At 42.5% G+C, this 18,328-nt stretch overlaps 3 protein-coding genes and 1 long non-coding RNA gene across 5 annotated transcripts in view; 2 read left to right on the top strand and 2 right to left on the bottom strand.

The window, feature by feature from the left end:
* The first annotated feature begins 542 nt into the window (after positions 1–542).
* Positions 543–4,439, top strand: LOC115680561 (B3 domain-containing transcription factor LEC2). The gene is made up of 6 exons (XM_056316055.1): positions 543–1,755; positions 1,865–1,939; positions 2,056–2,156; positions 2,293–2,339; positions 2,544–2,617; positions 3,840–4,439. Exons 1-6 carry the CDS (start codon positions 1,225–1,227, stop codon positions 4,254–4,256), a joined length of 1,245 nt encoding a protein of 414 aa, XP_056172030.1. The 5' UTR covers positions 543–1,224; the 3' UTR covers positions 4,257–4,439.
* Positions 4,440–4,536: 97 nt separating this feature from the next.
* On the bottom strand, positions 4,537–15,414 carry LOC115680504 (uncharacterized). Of its 2 annotated transcripts, XR_008817559.1 has the most exons (4): positions 15,196–15,414; positions 14,914–15,071; positions 5,093–5,319; positions 4,537–4,778 (listed from the first exon to the last, which is right to left on the bottom strand). XR_008817559.1 is itself a non-coding variant. In XM_030604319.2 (3 exons), exons 1-3 carry the CDS (start codon positions 15,274–15,276, stop codon positions 5,223–5,225), a joined length of 336 nt encoding a protein of 111 aa, XP_030460179.1. In that variant the 5' UTR covers positions 15,277–15,414; the 3' UTR covers positions 4,938–5,222. The 2 variants fall into 2 exon arrangements, 1 of the variants encoding a protein (XP_030460179.1); XM_030604319.2 differs by lacking the exon at positions 4,537–4,778 and having other exon boundaries at positions 4,938–5,319.
* LOC130139320 (uncharacterized) lies at positions 6,500–7,920 on the bottom strand. The gene is made up of 2 exons (XR_008817560.1): positions 7,758–7,920; positions 6,500–7,704 (listed from the first exon to the last, which is right to left on the bottom strand). It is a non-coding gene; the product is annotated as an uncharacterized LOC130139320 (long non-coding RNA).
* Positions 15,415–15,979: 565 nt separating the features above from the next.
* The window catches only part of LOC115666161 (uncharacterized), a 102,658-nt gene continuing 100,309 nt past the window's right edge, over positions 15,980–18,328 (top strand). The window contains exons 1-2 of the mRNA XM_056316056.1: positions 15,980–16,349; positions 17,981–18,058. The gene's annotated coding sequence lies outside the window, so the exon portion shown is untranslated. The remainder of the gene's footprint in view (positions 16,350–17,980; positions 18,059–18,328) is intronic.

The raw sequence follows: 18,328 nt of genomic DNA, 5'->3' as shown, positions 1-18,328 counted from the left end.
TGGCTAGAAGGCCTACATTGTCAAATTGTCAAAGGATTTAGAACTAAATTAGCTATATATATATATATATATATATATATATATATATATATATATATATATATATATATATATATATATTGGTCAGAAAATTGTCTATAATGAAAAGTCTTGTAAAAAATTTAGAAATATTATAAAAATTGTCAACGTCAATCTCGGCCGTACCATGTAGGATGGACGGGGACCACATTAACGGTTTCCGATCAATTTTGGCTAGAAGGCCTACATTGTCAAATTATCAAAGGATTTAGAACTAAATTAGCTATATATATATATATATTTTGGTCATAAAATTGGCTATATTGAAAAGTCTTGTCATACAATAGATTTAGAGTTTTTTGGACAATTATCCCTTCGAACTTGAATTCTCATATAATTTCAAAATGATGTTGATTTTGCCATCAGATTGTCTATATAACGAGTGCACGCTATATTTTTCCTCTCTCTCTCTCTCTCTCGCCTTTTCCCCTTGAAACCATCGTTTCCTCTGAATTTGTTAGTCTTGACAACTTTCTCATTCCGCTCATCCTTTTCACACTCGAAGGTATAGGAAAATCGTAACGGTTTCACTTATCAAATAATGAGAGTACAAAACTGAAGTCCAAAACATGGACGTTGGTCCTTCATTAAATAATGCTTATAGAGAAACAAAACTTCTGCTGGAGGATATAACCTCGGCAAAAGAACATCACATGTTGTGTGTGTTTCATGTTTGATTATCTAGGCATTAGACGATTCATTTATAATGCCCGTTAATTATCTTCAAAAAGCATATTATCTCACTATAGTAATTACAAGTTGACACATATTCTAAGCCGACCGTTAATTAGACCTAGGTAAGAACTTATAGGAAGGACTCAACTTAGGAACGATGATATTTACGGACGATGTAACACAAATAGTACGCGGAATTCTTATCTGTTTTCCTCATTAGCATTCGGTATAGACTTTAATTGCTTCCCATTATGCAATTGACAACTGAGAAATTAACCCATTGAGTTAAAACCAGATTTTGTTTCTTTCCTACTCAAGTGACCTACACTAATATGGCCTTAACCCTAGCTTGAGACACCGCCCCATAAAAAGCCTCTTCACTTTCACAAACTCCAACTAGCTAGAGATTTGAAAAAAATTAGCAAAATCTTCTTCACCATTTATTGTTTTGAGTTTCATTTTCAGAGGAAAATGTACAGGTTTCTTGCACCATCTGGCTCCACCAAGCCCACAAGCACTGACAATATAAGCAGGCAACCAATCATGGCTCATCCTCAAAACCTTCATTTTTCTTCATTGGAACAACCCCCAACTCAGATCATTCATGCCCCAACACAATCCCCACCTTTATTTCAAGGGCTGCCATTTCCATATCCATACCCACCTCATTACTCGCCCCAGCCTTTCTGTTTCTGGCAAAATCACAACGGTCCTCGACCGGTTCAATTTGAATTGCCATCGTCGCGACCAACCACGTTCGATCTGGCAGGGCATGAACAAAAGGTTCTCGACGCTCAGGCGACGAAGGCTGCCAGAAACAGAAGAAAGATGGCTCGCCAGAGGAGCCTTGATTTGCACCGAAGGGGCTCTTCGGCTTTGTCTCCTACGAACGCAAGCCCGTCGAGCAATGGGTTAATTTCAAGCAAACATCCCATGGATGATCAAACTTTGGAAAACAATGTTGGGGAGGATCAACATACTTTTTTAATGCCAGATGGTAAGGTGGGGAAATCTAAACTATATCTCAAATTCTGAATGTTATTGGAAGTTTTTTGTGGCTCTTTTGTGATTGTGATTGTCTTTTAATCGAATGTTGTGTTGGTTGGAATAGAGATTGAGAATGCTTCTCAAAAAGGAGTTGAAGAACAGTGACGTCGGGTATCTAGGAAGGATCGTACTTCCAAAGGTGAGACTCAAAAGACTAATATAAGCCACAAATTTATTTGATAATTTCATGGTCAACCTCTAGAGTTTAACTTTTTTTGTAAGTTGGGTGTTTGCCCCTTGTTGATTTCAAATTAGAGGGAGGCAGAAGAAAATCTTCCAATCATTTCCGACAAAGAAGGAATTCAATTAGTGATAAGAGATGTGTACTCTCACCATGAGTGGATCCTGAGATACAGGTTAGCAACAATATTCATTGATCTTTGTTGCCCTTTATTTGTTCTTAGTTCATTACAGCTCCAAATAATAATTTAAATTGTCTATGAATTTATTTTTCCTCTTGGACTAATAGTGCAAACCCCTTGAAAAACATAGGTATTGGACAAACAACAATAGCAGGATGTATATATTCGAAAATACAGGTATCTTTTCCATTCTCTTCCGATTTTATTTTTTTCCGATGTCCTATTTGGGACGATCGCATTCGTTGGATTCATCTAGCATGTGATTCTCCGATAATAAGAGGGTGTGCAGAAAATATGTGCATCCTTATCATCTCGAAATGTTCTCATTACAATATGAAAACCCTAATTCCTATCTATGTCTTTGTATCTAATTCCTTACAGGAGAATTAGTGAGGCAAAATGGACTGGACATTGGAGATTCCATTACATTCTACGAAGATGAACGCAAGAAGATCGTGAGTCAATTAATTATTTATTTCCTTATTGGGTTTCATATAATATGCTTCATTAATCACGTTGAAAGCATGATATTTCAAGTTTAAAACTTTAAAAAGGAGGCGAGTTTGCTTAGCTAGGCAACGAAATTAAAGTCTTGGACATTGCCACAAAATTTAATGGAGGTGAACAGCATTGACTACAAAAGTGGAGGTCATAATGAGGACGTAGGATTACAACGTTAATGACAATTTGTAGGAAATCTTCCATTTAAAAAAGCTAAAATAAAAAATGAAAAAGGTCATTACATCGTATTTCTAAAGAAAAGTTAGGACAAGGCGTGTGTGTCTAACACGAGTAGTCTAAATGTTTGTCAAGATACAAAATTTCCAAGAAAAAAAATAGAAATATCATTTTTCCCAAAATTCGGAATGAAGGAAATCTTTAATTAAGGTATTTTTTTCTTTATAATTTGTCGTGCAGTTTTGATAAGCCAACCACCTTATTATAAGGTCTCTTTTATCTCTTGGCATTACTATATTGAAGAGCTCAATGTAGACTGAGGTGTTCATCAAGAGCTTAAAATGGTGATTTAAATAAAGTTAACTCGAAATTGACATGTTGATATGTTTTAGACGACCTCTGTAGAACATGATTTTGTTTCATTAGGGATGAATCAGAACCTAACTTGTTCTAGTAATAAACAAAATGACTCGAGCTGATGACATAAGTTGAAATAGCGATAAGAATTCACATTTTGTAGAGAGGGCGATAAAATATATCGATTATAAAAAGAAAAATAAAGCGTTTCATTTTTAAGGGATCTCGATCTTCTTGTCCTCTTGCGACGAGTATTTCCTCTTACAATGCCCTCGATTGTTTAATTGTACGTATGCCCTTGCTTTTATTGGCTTAAAACATACTCTTTAATAGTTTATTGAGCAAATTAGACTTCTAACTTCGATTAAGAGGATATCCGAAAAGAAGATTAAGATTTTATAAAGTTACCTCGTGTTTTTAGAAAAAAAAAAAGGGGTGTGGAGGTCTCAAGAAGCATGGGGTGACGCCGGTCGATCCATACGAAAGCACCTTTTCTTTACCTTTCTCGTAGGAAACGATTGGTTTTATTTATCGCCTCATTCAAAAAAGCGAGTTGATATGATCTTTTTAATTTCTCATTGCCGCCAGAATCATTTTGTGTACCCTAACCTCAGAAAGTTTTGGTGCTTGTGTGTGACACAGTACTTTTCCATTGAAAGGGTGGCCAGAACAGTAGCAGATCCCTGGAACCAACAATACCAAGCCACTGCAGACCTTGACCTCAACACCTCAATGGCACCATACTCGAATGAACTGAGTGCTGTCGAAGGCGAAGAAGAAGAAGACATTCTGGCACTGCTAATGGGACAATTCAAACACGGCGAAGAAGATACCGAAGCCTTGGCGGCTAATTTCTCTGCAGGCTCTTCTGTACCGTACAGAGATTACTTAAATGCCGCTAGCGAGGGGACCTATGGACAACCGGATGCTTCGACGGGAGACGGCCACGAGATCGACTTCGATGGCTACTGCAGAGGTCTTGAAACTCTTACTACCATGGATCCACGCACTTACTCCCTCTTGGATCCGTGTTGGATAGGCAAAAGCGGTGCAACATAGAAATGATAAATCAAGTGGACTCCATAATTCTTCGATTACAAGGAAATCCAGTACCAAATGGTACCCGGAATTTTCTTTCATCAAATTTAGTTTTTACAGTTGTTCAAGTCAGCTCTGGATTTTGATTCTCTTTTAATCCTGATTGAAATCTGCAGCCACAATTCAGTTTCACTTCTCATTCAATTTAGTCTAGTAACTTTGCCTGCTTATCAAGTATTTAACCGTTTAACTTCAGTTATTAATTTTGAGGATGAAAATGGGAGGATAGAAAGGCAAAGTATGAATAGTAATGCCTAGCAATAGTGATATTACAACTCCATTATAACACCATCTCCCAGGTGTTTGTGATATCGTCACTTTTGAAGCCTGAGAACACTTGAAAAGTATAGATAAAAAGACTGACTGCAATATTCAGGTGGAAATTCATCTGCTAATGGCTTGAGATGATAACAAGCCATCCGTGATGCCCCGTCGTGAATTTCATGATGCTTCTACCACAGATTTTGTCCTACTTCAGGATCTCTGCCGCGGAAAAATATCTCAAAGCAAAAATAAACCACCATAACAGAGAGTAAATTGCCCTTGGCCTTAGACAACGGTAAAAGAGACAGAATAGCGCATGATTTAATGTCAGAATAAACGGTAGGAAGAGCATGAAAATCAAAGAGAGAACTAATATCAGGGTGAAAAAGTGCGTCCGTATTCAGTTTTCCGAAAGTACATGTTAGTACATCTGAAACAATTGAACGATTAAAAATAAATGCGTTAAGTATTTTAATCCTGTGTAAAGCCTATGAGAGAAAAATAGTCTGAGATGAGACCGATAAACAAACAACCTGGGGTGTCCTATTGTTGGCGTTGCAGTTCTTCAAACAATTTTCTTGTCTCGCTTCTCCTAAGTCATGCATGAGTAACCTCGAAAATTGTCAGGCCTGGCATTTACACTTGACGAGACCATGGACTACATCAGCGAACTTTTTCTTTCTCAGTCTGATTGTTCGGCACTAAATTGAGATCCTGCATTTGAGTTTCAACTGAAACCAATCCGGTTTGCGCGAGAAACCTACAGAAAACATGCCTGTGTCCTGAGAACAACACTTCAAAGATAAAATAAGCAAAGCTTATCTCCCAGCCAATGATAAAGTTCGAGACTAGATAACAAAAACAGATTCATCCGTGTCAGTTGTTTGGACAACTCCAGAAGATAAGTGATACAAAATGATAGTAATAAAAAAAAATAAAAAGAAAAAAGAAAAGGGAGAGGATGTGCATTTATTGGACGATAATGAAAACGGGGCAAAACAGATTATCCCTGGAAAAGAAAATGTCCTTTCCCGGGTCACCAGTTTGATAGGCTTGTGAGGGTTACAATAATCTGCATGTTAGCTTTAGGCCATGATGGATTGTTTTTTATGACACCTAGAGCAAGTCTGGGTTGACTTTGGCAGCTTATTTAGGACATCATGGCCATGTATCAAAACTCTAATTCCTGAAGCACGTCCAAACTTTGCTGAGAAGTCGGCCACTTCAAACTTTCAATTTGTTTCTGATAACAATTTGCAGCTCATGAACTGATAGTACCAGCGCAGGGTATTGTACGGAGATGGCAGATGAAACCTCAATAGGAATAATCAAAGCATTGTTGAGTCAGTGGTATCTAGGAATAAGTTGATAGGTAGCAAAATGCAAATGAAAAGAAGAGACTTGGATATGAAGACTGATGAGGTGTTGACAGATGGAGTGCAACAAGGAAACAGGAGGAACATTGGTGAAGCGTTAGTTTGATGAGGTTAATATGGCAAGGGACACATATAGCTTATGTTCCTACTTAAGTAAATAGAGTTCACCTTCTGCTAGGATAAGGTTGCAGAAAATAGAGCAGATGGATTGGACTAGAAGGTGAGTCGCTGCAAGTGAACCAGATACAAAGACAAGTGAAAATGAAATGGCCCAAAGCCCAGTTTCAGAAAGTGGACGTTATTTTGGTATATTGGTTTTAAAATGCTCAATAGTTGCTCCCATGACTGTTGAAGCTGTGGAAATAACAGCAGGCAGTCGAAAACAGTGATCAGTTAGTGCCCCGTCATTGCATCTTGGAAGCACTAAAGCAAACTGACATCTAAATAAAAGGTTGGAACTGACTATCCAACTTCAGTATCCATTCCTAATGTTTAGAACCATGAAGGAAAGGAGAGACAGGGTTAGAAGTAAAAGGGATCCACCATTCCCAGGCCATCATATACTTGGGAATTTCCACGTAAAAGACTATTTTTTGTTTTGTTCTTATGAAGTCATGATACATTAGGAAGAACTTATATAACCTCATCATATTGCCCTAAAACCTCAAATCTTGCATTTCCCCAGAACTGGAGGCAAGCATTCTATGAGGCAGAGAGAAGCAATGAATCAAACTGCACAGGGCAATACAAAAAAGGCGGAAGACTGACATTGCACTAATCATTCCCACTCCAGATGTAGCTGAAGTTTTCAGTAGAGTTACTCACATACCAAGCAATAACCAAGCAAGACATGAGACTGAACATGAACAAAACTGAAGGATCCTAATTCTCATCAGACCAGGTGTTTCTGTTTTATATATTTATTTCTTTTTCTTTACTATTTTGTTTTTTTTTTAGCAGGTGCTTTCTTTTCCGGAATTAGGTACTCTAGGACTGTCAGACTTGCCACATGTGCAGTGGAAGCCTGTTTTATTGGACAAAGACAAATTAGAGATGCATGTATGGTATAGAGTAAACAGGAGCAATTGGGCACAAGATGAGGCAACCAACGGAAGAAGAGACAGTAAAAGAGCCACCAATCCAAGCTCCAAGAACCTTCAGCAGCCTATACATGTTCCATCTTAAATTCTTAACCAGAAAGAAGTCTCGCGTTTGAGCAATTCTGTTTGCTGCTACAAGTTCAACCGTCACAATGGCTTCAAGTTTAACCAAACATACTATATTCGGTTCCACAACCACCAAATTTATTGTTGCAAATATCCCAACTTCAAGGTTAAGATAGTATTTTACTGAAACAGCAAGAAGACTGGAGACAGCACCTATCACCACACCAATTACTTCAATCAATCATTTGTAGAGCACCGAATTTCCCTTAATTTAAATGAAGTGTTCACCCAGTGCCACTAAGCAACAAATATTATATATACAGACAAATATGGTTAATCATATTCAAATGATATCAATGAGTTTTCAGCAGAGGGCATTTCTTTCCTTTCACTGCAAATTATGTGTGAGACTTTCATTTCCATCCACTTCCATTCCAATGAACTTCTCTAAAGGAAAATTTCAACCAGCTGAAACGAATGTTACATGATTGAATCTCAAAGTTGTCATTTCAAAGTACACACCAGCTATCATTTTCCTATGTATTAGCAGGACTAGTAGGCCACCCAATCAGACAAACCCATACTTGGTTCTTCTTTACCATCCTTGGCTCCCCATATCCACAGACGGGATATCGGGACAGCATTCTCTCAGATACCAAGACACCCCATATCCACAGACGGGATATCAGGATAGCATTCTCTCAGATACCAAGACAACAATTACAGTGAATATAGCTCCAAAAGGTCTTTGATAACTATCCTGGTTTTATCAGGTGAAGTTCCTAGAAAATTGGCCGATATAGGAGAAGAAGATAAGGAATGCCAACATTTTTATTTATTTTTCTCATTTTTCACCTTCTCGGTTACTGTTCATGCGAACAGATCATGTGCTCTGCTAGGGCTCTCGGAGACACTGTTCACCCGACGGAAATTCGTTGATTCCGGCGGCTTCCGGCGACGGTTGAAGACGTGATCAGGAGCCATAGGCCGCTGGACTCTCCCCAACGTCCTATCCCCTTGATTCCTTCTCTCTCGTAGTGAAGAGGACGTAAATCCAGATCTGAGTCGGCCTGTTCTGTTTCGCCGTTCGTCTCTGGTTCTTGCTCTCGACGGGTTCTCCTGGGCTTATACTGAAGGGGAAGCCCTCTCGCAGTGAAGGTAACTCCCCCTATCAGTCCCTCTCCCTGGTGTTACTGGTTTGGCCTGGACACACTCATTTGGGGTTTCTTGAGCTTCGATTTTGGGCTGTAACTGAGATGTTTGTTGTTGAGTCTGGCTGATTGATCGATAGTGCTGGTGATAGCATTTCTGTATTGGTCAAATGGAGGAGGTTACTAGGAACCCATTGCCTGACTCTGAGCCGGCTAGGAAATCCCTGAACCCATCCACGGCTGTTGTTGCTGATCGTCCTGCTGCTGGTTCTTCTGTAATAGAACAATTAAGGAATTCGACTTTGGCTGTTCCCCCTGCTGGACCTAACCGTAATCGGAGTAGGGGTAGGTCGAAGATTAGAAGCCGCTCTCTCAGACGCGGCCAGTTTGTTGCATCCTCAAGTCGGCAACCTAGTACTAAGGAGACTGAAACTGTGCCTGGACAGAATGGTAGCCAACCTCATGGTCTCCCTACTTCGGGCTCCAAACCCAGATCTTGGGCTAATGTTGCTAGGGTCTTAACTAAAGGCTACAACCTTTCTTATGTTCCCCCGAGAGAGGAAAATGGTGAATTGATAGTGGACATTCCACCTGATATTATGGCTGATGAAAACCCCCTTTGGTTGGAATGTGTCGTGGGACACTACATTGGGAAGAAAGCTCCCTTTAAGCTGACTGAAGAGGCTATTAGGAAAGCATGGGGTGACAAAGTGGCTGATATTAAACTCCATGAAAACGGATTCTACTTCTTTAGAGTCCCAGATTCTGAGTTCCGCAGGAAGCTCGTTGATTCTGGTTCGGTGTCAATATTTAGCTGCACTATGGTACTGCAGCAATGGCATTCCAAACTAAAGCTCAAAAGAGGAGTTATTGAGACCATGCCGGTTTGGGTAAGATTGAGAGACATTCCCTTTTCCTTATGGTCACCTTCTGGCATTGGGCGAATCGCTAGTGCCTTAGGGAAACCTCTCTATGTTGATGTTCAAACAGAACAAATGTCAAGGATCTCCTATGCTCGAGTCTGTGTGGAGATAAAGGCTTCAGTTCCTAGAGCTGAACAAGTGAAGTTCCGATGGGAAGATGAAGTAAATGAAATCCAAGTTGAATACGAATGGAAACCGCTGGCTTGTCCTTCCTGTGCCATTTTTGGACACAAAAAAGGTTCTGCTGGTTACAAATGTGCAGCTCAATCTGAACCTGTCCAGCGAGGCACAGCTCGTGCAAATGGCCATGTCAACAGAGTAGTCCAACCTGCACCTGTCCAAAGAGATGAAGGATGGACCCAAGTGCCCTCTAGGAAAGGCAAAGCACCTGCTGGACAGTCCCTTTCAGCACCAATTACAGCTCCTGCGCAGTTCATCCCAGGCCCTGCTTCAGGCTTGAATCTGAACACGACTGAATCCCCTCCGGCTATTTTGCATTCACCTCTGCAACCTGAGAGAGGGGACACTGACCTGAGATCTCCTATGGTCACCGATCTAGGCCCAAGCCTGCCCTCTGCTTCAAGTCCTGCAGATCCTACTGATCAGTTGACTGAGGAGCATTCTCTACCCTCAAAGAGGCTTCCACCGAAGGATCTCCCCGAGTCCCGTGCAATTCCGACAACTCTAGTGACTCCGGAAGGAATACTGGAAAGGGGGGCAGCACCTTCCTCCCCCCCAACACAAGGTCTCGCACTTCTCTCTGCGGAGCTTCGGACGAACCGCTGACCCTCTTCCCAGATCTGGACATAACGCAATGCACCCCGGAATGTCCTAGTCCGTCTTCCTCTAAAAAGAAATCCAAAAGGAGGAAGCCAAGGAGAACTCGGCGTTAGTTATCGCATCTACTTATGTTTTTTGGCGTATGGAATATACGGGGACTAGTAGCACCCCTGAGGCAAGCTGAAATTCGTGCCTTCATTACTAAAAATCACCTTCGCTGTATTGGGATTATTGAAACCAAAGTTAAAGCCTCTTCTTTTGCTGTGATTTCAAGAGGCTTATCCACCAACTGGCGTTGGCTCTCCAACTACAGCTTCTCCCCTCTTGGTAGGATTTGGTTCGGCTGGGACCCAAATGAGCTGGATATTAGTCTCATTTATACTTCTTGCCAAATAATGCATCTTCAGCTCCGGTTTTTGCACCTCCAGGATTCTTGCTTGTTTACAATTGTATACGGTGAACACACTTTTGTAAAGCGCAGACAACTATGGGCTGACCTATACCGACTCTCCAATGGCGACTTACCTTGGATTGTTGCCGGGGACTTCAATGCAATCAGAGATCCGGAGGATAGGGTGGGCAGCTCAACACCTTGGATTCCATCTTTTGATGAATGTAGAGAAGGCCTCAACCAAGCCGGTTTGGAGGACCTTCGATATGTAGGATGTCGTTACACTTGGACACATTCCTCAGGGGCAAATCGGAAAATGCGTAAGATCGATCGGGTACTTATAAATGACTGTTGGCTCCAACAATTCTCTTTCTCTGAAGCCAATTTTCTCCCGCCTGGAATATCTGATCACAGCCCCATGGTGATTAAGATTGTTCCACCTAGTTCTTCCAACAAGCCGTTCAAGTTCTTTAACTTCTGGACTTCTCATCCAGACTTCATGGACATAGTTACCCAAGTTTGGGATACTCACTACATTGGCACCCCTATGTTTATAGTTTGCTGTAAACTCAAGGCCCTCAAAGCAAAGTTGAAACTTATGAATAGGGGCTTCCTTCTCGATATTTCCAACGGGACGGAAAGAGGCTAGATTGAATCTCTCCGACGTTCAAACAGCCTTGGAGTCGAATCCTTTTGATCGAGACCTAAATGCAAGCGAAGCCACACTCTTGCGAACTTTCTCTGATTTGAGATCTCAAGAAGAATCTTTCTTCAGCCAGAAATCTAGAATCCGTTGGCTCAAGGAAGGCGACATGAACACTAAATACTTTCATCACTTTGTTAACAAGAGGAGACTCCACAATAGAATCCTCACTGTTTCAACAGAGGATGGTGTGCTACTATCGAACCTCGTGAAGTCAAGAACCATATTGTACGCCACTTTCGTAGTCTATTAAATGGCGATTCAAGAAGAGCCCAACTTTCTGTTCCGAGTTGGAGATTCTTATTGACCAAGTCTTAGATGGAAATCGAGGGCTATCCTTTCTCATGACATCGAGGAAGAAATTCAATCAAATCTCTTCTCACTTGCTAAGAGCAAAGCTCCCGGCCCCGACGGTTACAATGTTGAGTTCTTCAAACACGCATGGGGGATCATTGGCCCATCTATTCTGACGGCTATAAAGGACTTCTTTGAGACAGGTCGTTTGCTTAAAGAGATTAATAACACCATCTTAACGTTGGTACCAAAATCCCCAAATGCATCGGCCACGAGCGACTTCGACCAATTGCATGCCGCAACACCCTTTATAAATGCATCTCAAAAATCCTTGGCCGGGCGCATTGCAAAGGTTATACCGACGTTGATTGGATCCTCCCAAACAGCATTTGTTAAAGGCCGCCGAATCGGTGACAACATCATGGTTGCACAAGAGCTTTTCGGACTTTCACCATGAAGCTTATCTACCAAAATGTGCCATTAAGGTTGATTTTCATAAAGCCTTTGACACACTTGATTGGAACTTCATAGAAAGGGGTACTTACACCTTCAAATTTCCAAATTTTTTCATTAGGCAAGTTATGACATGCATCTCAACCGCAAAGTTCTCGGTCTCCATTAATGGAGAACTACATGGCCATTTTCATAGCAAATGAGGGATACGTCGGGCGATCCGCTATCGCCGTACCTATTCATCCTAGCTATGGAAATCTTCTCGCCTATCCTCAAGTCCAAAACCGACACCCGGACTTCCAAGTGGTTTTGGCGATGCAAGAAACCTCGTATATCCCATTTGTTCTTTGCTGATGATGTTCTTTTATTTTCGCAAGGACACATGAGATTGTTAGAGCTCATAAAGGAATCCCTCGATTTGTTCTCAAATTGTTCTGGCTTAAGACCAAATCTTAATAAGAGCAATATGTACCTCTCGGGCGGTAATCCCGATCTCCGTAGTGCTCTTCTTCAATGCATCGGTTTTCAACAAGGGTCTCTGCCCTTTCGATACTTGGGTGTGCCTATTATCTCTTCTAGGCTGCGTAAAGAGGATTGCAAATTCCTCATTGAATCCATAACGGCACGAGCCCGTTCTTGGACCCAAAGATTCCTATCGTTTCGCTGGTCGCGTACAGCTCATACAATCGGTTTTACTCTCCATCCAAGTTTATCTAATTTTCTCCTCCCCAAATCGGTCTTGAATAGCATTGAGGCTATCCTTCGACGCTTCCTTTGGAAAGGTCCTGGCTTAGGAACGGGAGGTGCAAAGGTATCTTGGAATGTTGTCTCGTCTCCCAAAAGATGAAGGCGGCCTCGGATACGAAGGCTTATCAATATAATAGAGCCATGACTCTAAAGCACATATGGATCCTTTTCACCGATAAGGAATCCATGTGGTGTAAATGGATACATTCTAACTTTTTAAAGAAGAACTTTTGGGTTGTACCCAAGCCCACCTTTTGCTCATGGACTTGGAAGAAGATTCTCGACTTGCGAGTCTCAAATTCACCACTTTTCGGGTGGAAAATTGGCAATGGCCGGTCGATATCCTTTTGGTATGATTGCTTGGCACACAAGAGGCCCCCTCTACCTACTTTTCAACAATACGGAAATATACCAATCTCGATCCCGCGGACTTTTCGGTTCGGGATTTTTTCCACTCTACATGGCAACCATCGCAACCCTCCACTCTATCCTGGAATGGATGGATCATCTTCCAAGATTAGATGATGACACTCCTGGACAGCTTTACCGGAGTCCAAACCCGATCGAATCTTTCTCGGTGGCCCGGGCCTGGAACCACATAAGGAAGAAAGGCAATCCAGCACCTTGGCACTCCTTTATATGGGACTCTTCGGATCCCGCGGGACTTTTCGGTTCGGGATTTTTTCCACTCTACATGGCAACCATCAGCAACCCTCCACTCTATCCTGGAATGGATGGATCATCTTCCAAGATTAGATGATGACACTCCGGACAGCCTTTACCTGGAGTCCAAACCCGACCGAATCTTTCTCGGTGGCCCGGCCTGGAACCACATAAGGAAGAAAGGCAATCCAAAGACCTTGGCACTCCTTTATATGGGACTCTCACTTGACCCCCCGCCACTCCTTTTTATTATGGATTGTGTCATTAAAACGGCTACCTACCCAGGTCTTTCTTATGCGGAATCGTCGGATTGAATCAAGGTTTATGTGCTTTCGTCGTACTATCCCGCATTCCATCAACCATCTCTTCTTCGAATGTTCTACGTTACCAAAGGCCGGCCTCATTTTGGGCAACCAAATGCACCGCCATGGCGCAATCATCCGTGGCGGAGCTTCTTTCGTGGGCCTTCAAAGTTTGTGGAGGCACTTCCTTCCGCACCGAATCGCTAGATTCTCCTTCTGCTCTTTGTCACATCATATGGATTGAGCGGAATAACTCTCTTTTCGAAACAAGAGTATCTTTATTCCGGAATCCGCAAACACTTGCTCAAGCCGGTGAAGGATAAAGCTCTATCCTCGTGGAAATTTCCGACACACCTACAAATAGGCGACTCCAAAGGAACTGGGAACTCTCACCTTCCATTTTTTCATAATTTGGTTGTGTAGTTTCTCTATCTTGTACCTAGCATTGTTGGTTGTTAGTTTTTCGTTTTTGCCTTGTTGAGTGCCCCCCCTCTTTCGGACTTCATGTAGATTCGGGATTCGGGGTTTTCTCTTGTCATTTCCTTGTATTTGGTGATTCAGAAAAGTAATACAAACTCTTACCTTTACCAAAAAAAAAGAAGATAAGGAATGCCACCCACATTTACAGAGCTTTAAGGTAGCCCAGGAACTTGATTTACCATGGTTGATTTAGACATCAAACCTTTTTACTGTGTATCCTTACATTCTGAAAAGGAATGCTAAATCAGGCAGACTCATCTCCCTTCAACAATTATTAATTGAGAGCAGGTATCCCTAGAAAAGTAGAAGACCATGCGTCTGCTACAGATTAACAAGAGATGAATCAATGCCTATCAGCAAATGCGAAGTGTGTTCGAAAGTCAATGAGACACTGAAGTTGAAGCTACAATCAATTACTCTTCCTCTAAAAGGGGTCTAGATCTAACAATTACCATCTCCATTCCATGAAATTTCCAACTATAGGAATTCTAGAGTTTTCATCTACTTTCTCCAGCCAAGAACCTAAGACCAAAGCAAGACTTCCTCTAGTCAATGGAAACCAAATTCTTCAAAACAGCATCAATCAATCGATGGCAAAACCAAATCCTGCAAGCGGATTTCAACTACCAAGTCCTATATTACCAAAACATAAGCAAATAAATAAACGTTAGGAAGCCGAACCGAAACCTCATACGGGGTAGTAATCACAAGAGGAAGCACAAAGTCCAAACTTATTGCTATACCTACTTGTTTAACTGCACTTTGTCACATCACTTAGCGTATACCTAGCACTATCCCGTCACCAAAAACTTTTACGGCAATGGGCAAATTGACTAACCCTTCTATAACTCCAATTATCCAAAGCGAGGCTCGATCAAAAGACAGGAAAGCAACATTTCCAAGAGCACAAGCAGCTGAAGATTACCAGCTAAGAAGCAAGAACAGCGCGAGCGTGATCATCACGAGGAACGAGACATGGAGGGTCAGCCAAGAATCGCTCGAAGAGAAGGCCAACCCCATCATGACGGCGAGGGACCCACCCAGCATCACGAACGCCATCTTCAGCGCGTTCCATGTCGGACCCTGAAATCGACAGAGACAAGAAACGAAGAAAAAACATCACTTTCCTCGAGCAACTACCGGGGACAGGGGATTCCGAAGCCAACGACCCTCTCTCTCTCGCGCTTGGAGGAATCGAAAGCCGTACGTTGACTCCCGGAGCGAGAGCGCCGAGCAAAACTGCCGTCGCCGGCGACACGTCCTCCTTCGCCGGAGGCTCGCCCTCCATTTGCCCGATCGATCTGAGCGTTAAACCGTAATGTCACTTTGCACGGCTTGAACTGAACAAAGACGAGCGATGGGCTTTTCTTGATCCAGTTCTTCGGGCTTTCAAGGGTTTGATCAAAAAGCAATTGGCCAAAATTTCAAAGAGGACGAGGAAAAGCTTCATAAATTTACAAAATTGGCACTAGTCCAAAATAAAATTTTCATTTTCAGCCTATCTAACAAAAAATTTATCGTATTTTCGGCCCGAACCATTTGACGGATTCCGGCGCCTTTCTCGTGACATGCGACTCCCGATTCTTTCCATGGAAAAGGATGGGCCGACCCTGATACGAAGCATATGGTTTGGAGCACGTCGCGGCGGCTCGAAGCAAAGCGAATGGTACTTCGAATAAAGATTATTTCGGCCTCGAGACCTCTCAGATGAATACGCGAAATTAGGATCTGAAGTTTGTTCCGATTTTTTCCTGCAAAGCCAAACAAGCCCGCTGTGTACATGCCTATCAGCTTCAACATCATGTCCAGAAGAGTAGACCGGGTAAAGTCTATGGTAAGATATCATCAATTGAGTGCTTGATGAGTTCATGTATGCCTTATTTGTATCGTGGTTTTTCTGCTCCGGACAATGGCCTGCCGAACTATCTAGAGACCAAAGTAGTCGGCCATAAATGGCTTACTCATGACTTAGGTAAACGAGACTTTTAGGTACCGCATGATAATCATTCTGGTTCTGTCCAGAACTGGTTTTTTGCTCCCGAAATCAGTTTTGGACCAGAAACCCGTTTGTTAACGCAATTTAATTTTTCTATTTCCGGGACAAGTTTTTGTCCCGGAACTCGTTTTGGACCAAAAATGAGAAACAGAAAAAACTAGGTTTTTCGTTTCTGGACCAAAAGTGAGAACTCATTCCCGAAGAAATCGATTTTCTTCGACACATCTCTCTCTCGTCTCCTTCGAGCTCTCTCTTCTGCCCGACTCTCTCTCTACTCTCTTCTATTGCCGTCGACAGAGGAAGCCAAGCCACTCGTTCGCTTGCTCCGACCGAGAGGAAGCCAGGGCCGCTCGCTCCTGCTCCACGTAAGCTCCGATCGTGCGCAAATCTCCTCTCATCTCTCTCTTTTCTGGATTTGGAAGTCGCCGTGATCGAGGGGGTCAGCTTCGGCCTCGCCGTGGGCGACGGTCGAGCTCGCCGTCGCCCAGATCACGGGCGACCGCGAGCTCGACCGCCGGCCCCCTGGGCGAGGCCGCTCGGCCTCCCCTGATCGAGCGGCCTCGCCCGGGCCGGCGGTCGAGCTTGCCGTCGCCCGGATCCGGGCGAGGCCGAGCGGCTCTCGCCATGGGCGGCGGTCGAGCTCGCCGTCGCCCAGATCCGGGCGAGGCCGAGCGGCCTCGCAGGTGGGCGGCGGTCGAGCTCGCCGTCGCCCGTCATCCTGGGAAAATTTTGGTTGTTTAGGATTTATGGTAAGTCGGTTCCGTCGCTTAGGATTCCTTCAGTTTTTGGGGTGTTTGTTTCTCAAGAATTTGTGGTGTGTGGACTCGAAGATTGCTAGGGTTTGGGTTGGATGAGATTAGTCGGTTCGCATTAACGTGCTCGGGATATTGAATGGGGACCTCTTAATAAGCTGAAAGATGTAGAAGTCGCGATGCTTGGGAACATTCTGACCACTGAACAGTTGCTCCATAATTGGTAGCGAACTCCAAATTGGTGAAGTAAATGGGTTTCTATTTTTGAAAGCCAGTGTTTCGCCCGATTTTTTCACTGATTTGATCTGGGGAATTTTGCAGTCGGGTTCGATTTCCACTTCTTCGAAGTGTTCGTGTCAAAATTCTTGGAGGTTCAACTCAGGTATGCAATTTCTTCTTTGAAATCTTCGACTGGGAGTTCTTCAACTGTTCTGAAATTTGCGAATCTTGTTGATTTAACTCTGATGATTTGTGTTTTTTAAAAATTGATGTGCATCTCCGAAGTCTTCCACTGCTTGGGAGTTGTCCGAATATTATGAATTCTGTGAATGGAGGAAGATTTCTATAGAATGATTTCGGTGCAATTTTTTGAAACCTCGTTCAACATTAACGTAGGTTTCCCCAACTGGATGGGGAACAAGAATTGCTAACAGACTTCATAAGCATCATTCCCCTTTTGGAATGATAGCTAGCAAAAAATGCAATAATATTGTAGTAAATTTAACTTCAGTTTTCCATCCCTGTGACTTTGCCTTTTGCGCATGACCATTCGTGGGAGTTTGGCGTTCGTTGCTTTCCCTCGGTCAGTTTGGGAAAATTTTGGTTGTTTTTAGTGTTTGATTCGGGGGCTGATGCTGTCGTGATTGCTTTGTATGCGTCCCCTGTTTTGTCAATTGATTGAATTGCTGTCCTGGGATTTGAGCCACCATAATAGACCCGTAGATACCAAAGATGTTTTAGCACTATGTCTTAGGATGATGCTACCAATGCTGTTTAATTCTTTATAATGGCATTTCTGGAAGCACATAAATCATGCTATTCTGTTCAATGTTCTCACTTCTGGTACGCATTTCCTTAGGGCATGTTCCTTCTATTGCATTTTAAAGTAAATACCCGCCTAAATGTCTTAAGCAGTTGACAAAGTTACACGGGAAGAAATTTTGTGCCCAAAGGCTGTGAGGATGATGTTTGAGTTCGTCGAGATTAGTTGCCTGTCTGAAACTTTAACTAAATATTTTTTTCAGGTACAAGCTGCTGCACCTGCAAGTAAAGGAGAACTCGGGAGGGCCACCTGGACTTCTCTCCACACTCTAGCTGCTCAAGTGTTCTTAGCAAATGAAGTCTGGTTTTTTACTTTCCTTTTCGGAGTACTCGTTTGGAAGTGCACAAGATGAGGTTATTGACGATACATCAACAGAGGAGGATATCGAGATCAACATGCTTAGGAAAAGAATTGCCAATCAATTGGCAATTGATAATAATATGGCGGAGATTCCATGAAAATGTGTTTCCGACTTTTCTAATGTATTTCCATTATTTTGTATTTGAGGATTTTTTATGTTGGCTCTTGTAATGTGACGTGGCATTTTGGG

Source organism: Syzygium oleosum, unplaced genomic scaffold (assembly GCF_021117445.2).
Source record: "Syzygium oleosum isolate NSW1041296 unplaced genomic scaffold, Sole_v2.1 Sole_v2.11, whole genome shotgun sequence".
In the NCBI taxonomy this organism is placed as follows: Eukaryota; Viridiplantae; Streptophyta; class Magnoliopsida; order Myrtales; family Myrtaceae; genus Syzygium; species Syzygium oleosum.
This window is presented reverse-complemented; position numbering and strand designations above follow the sequence as displayed.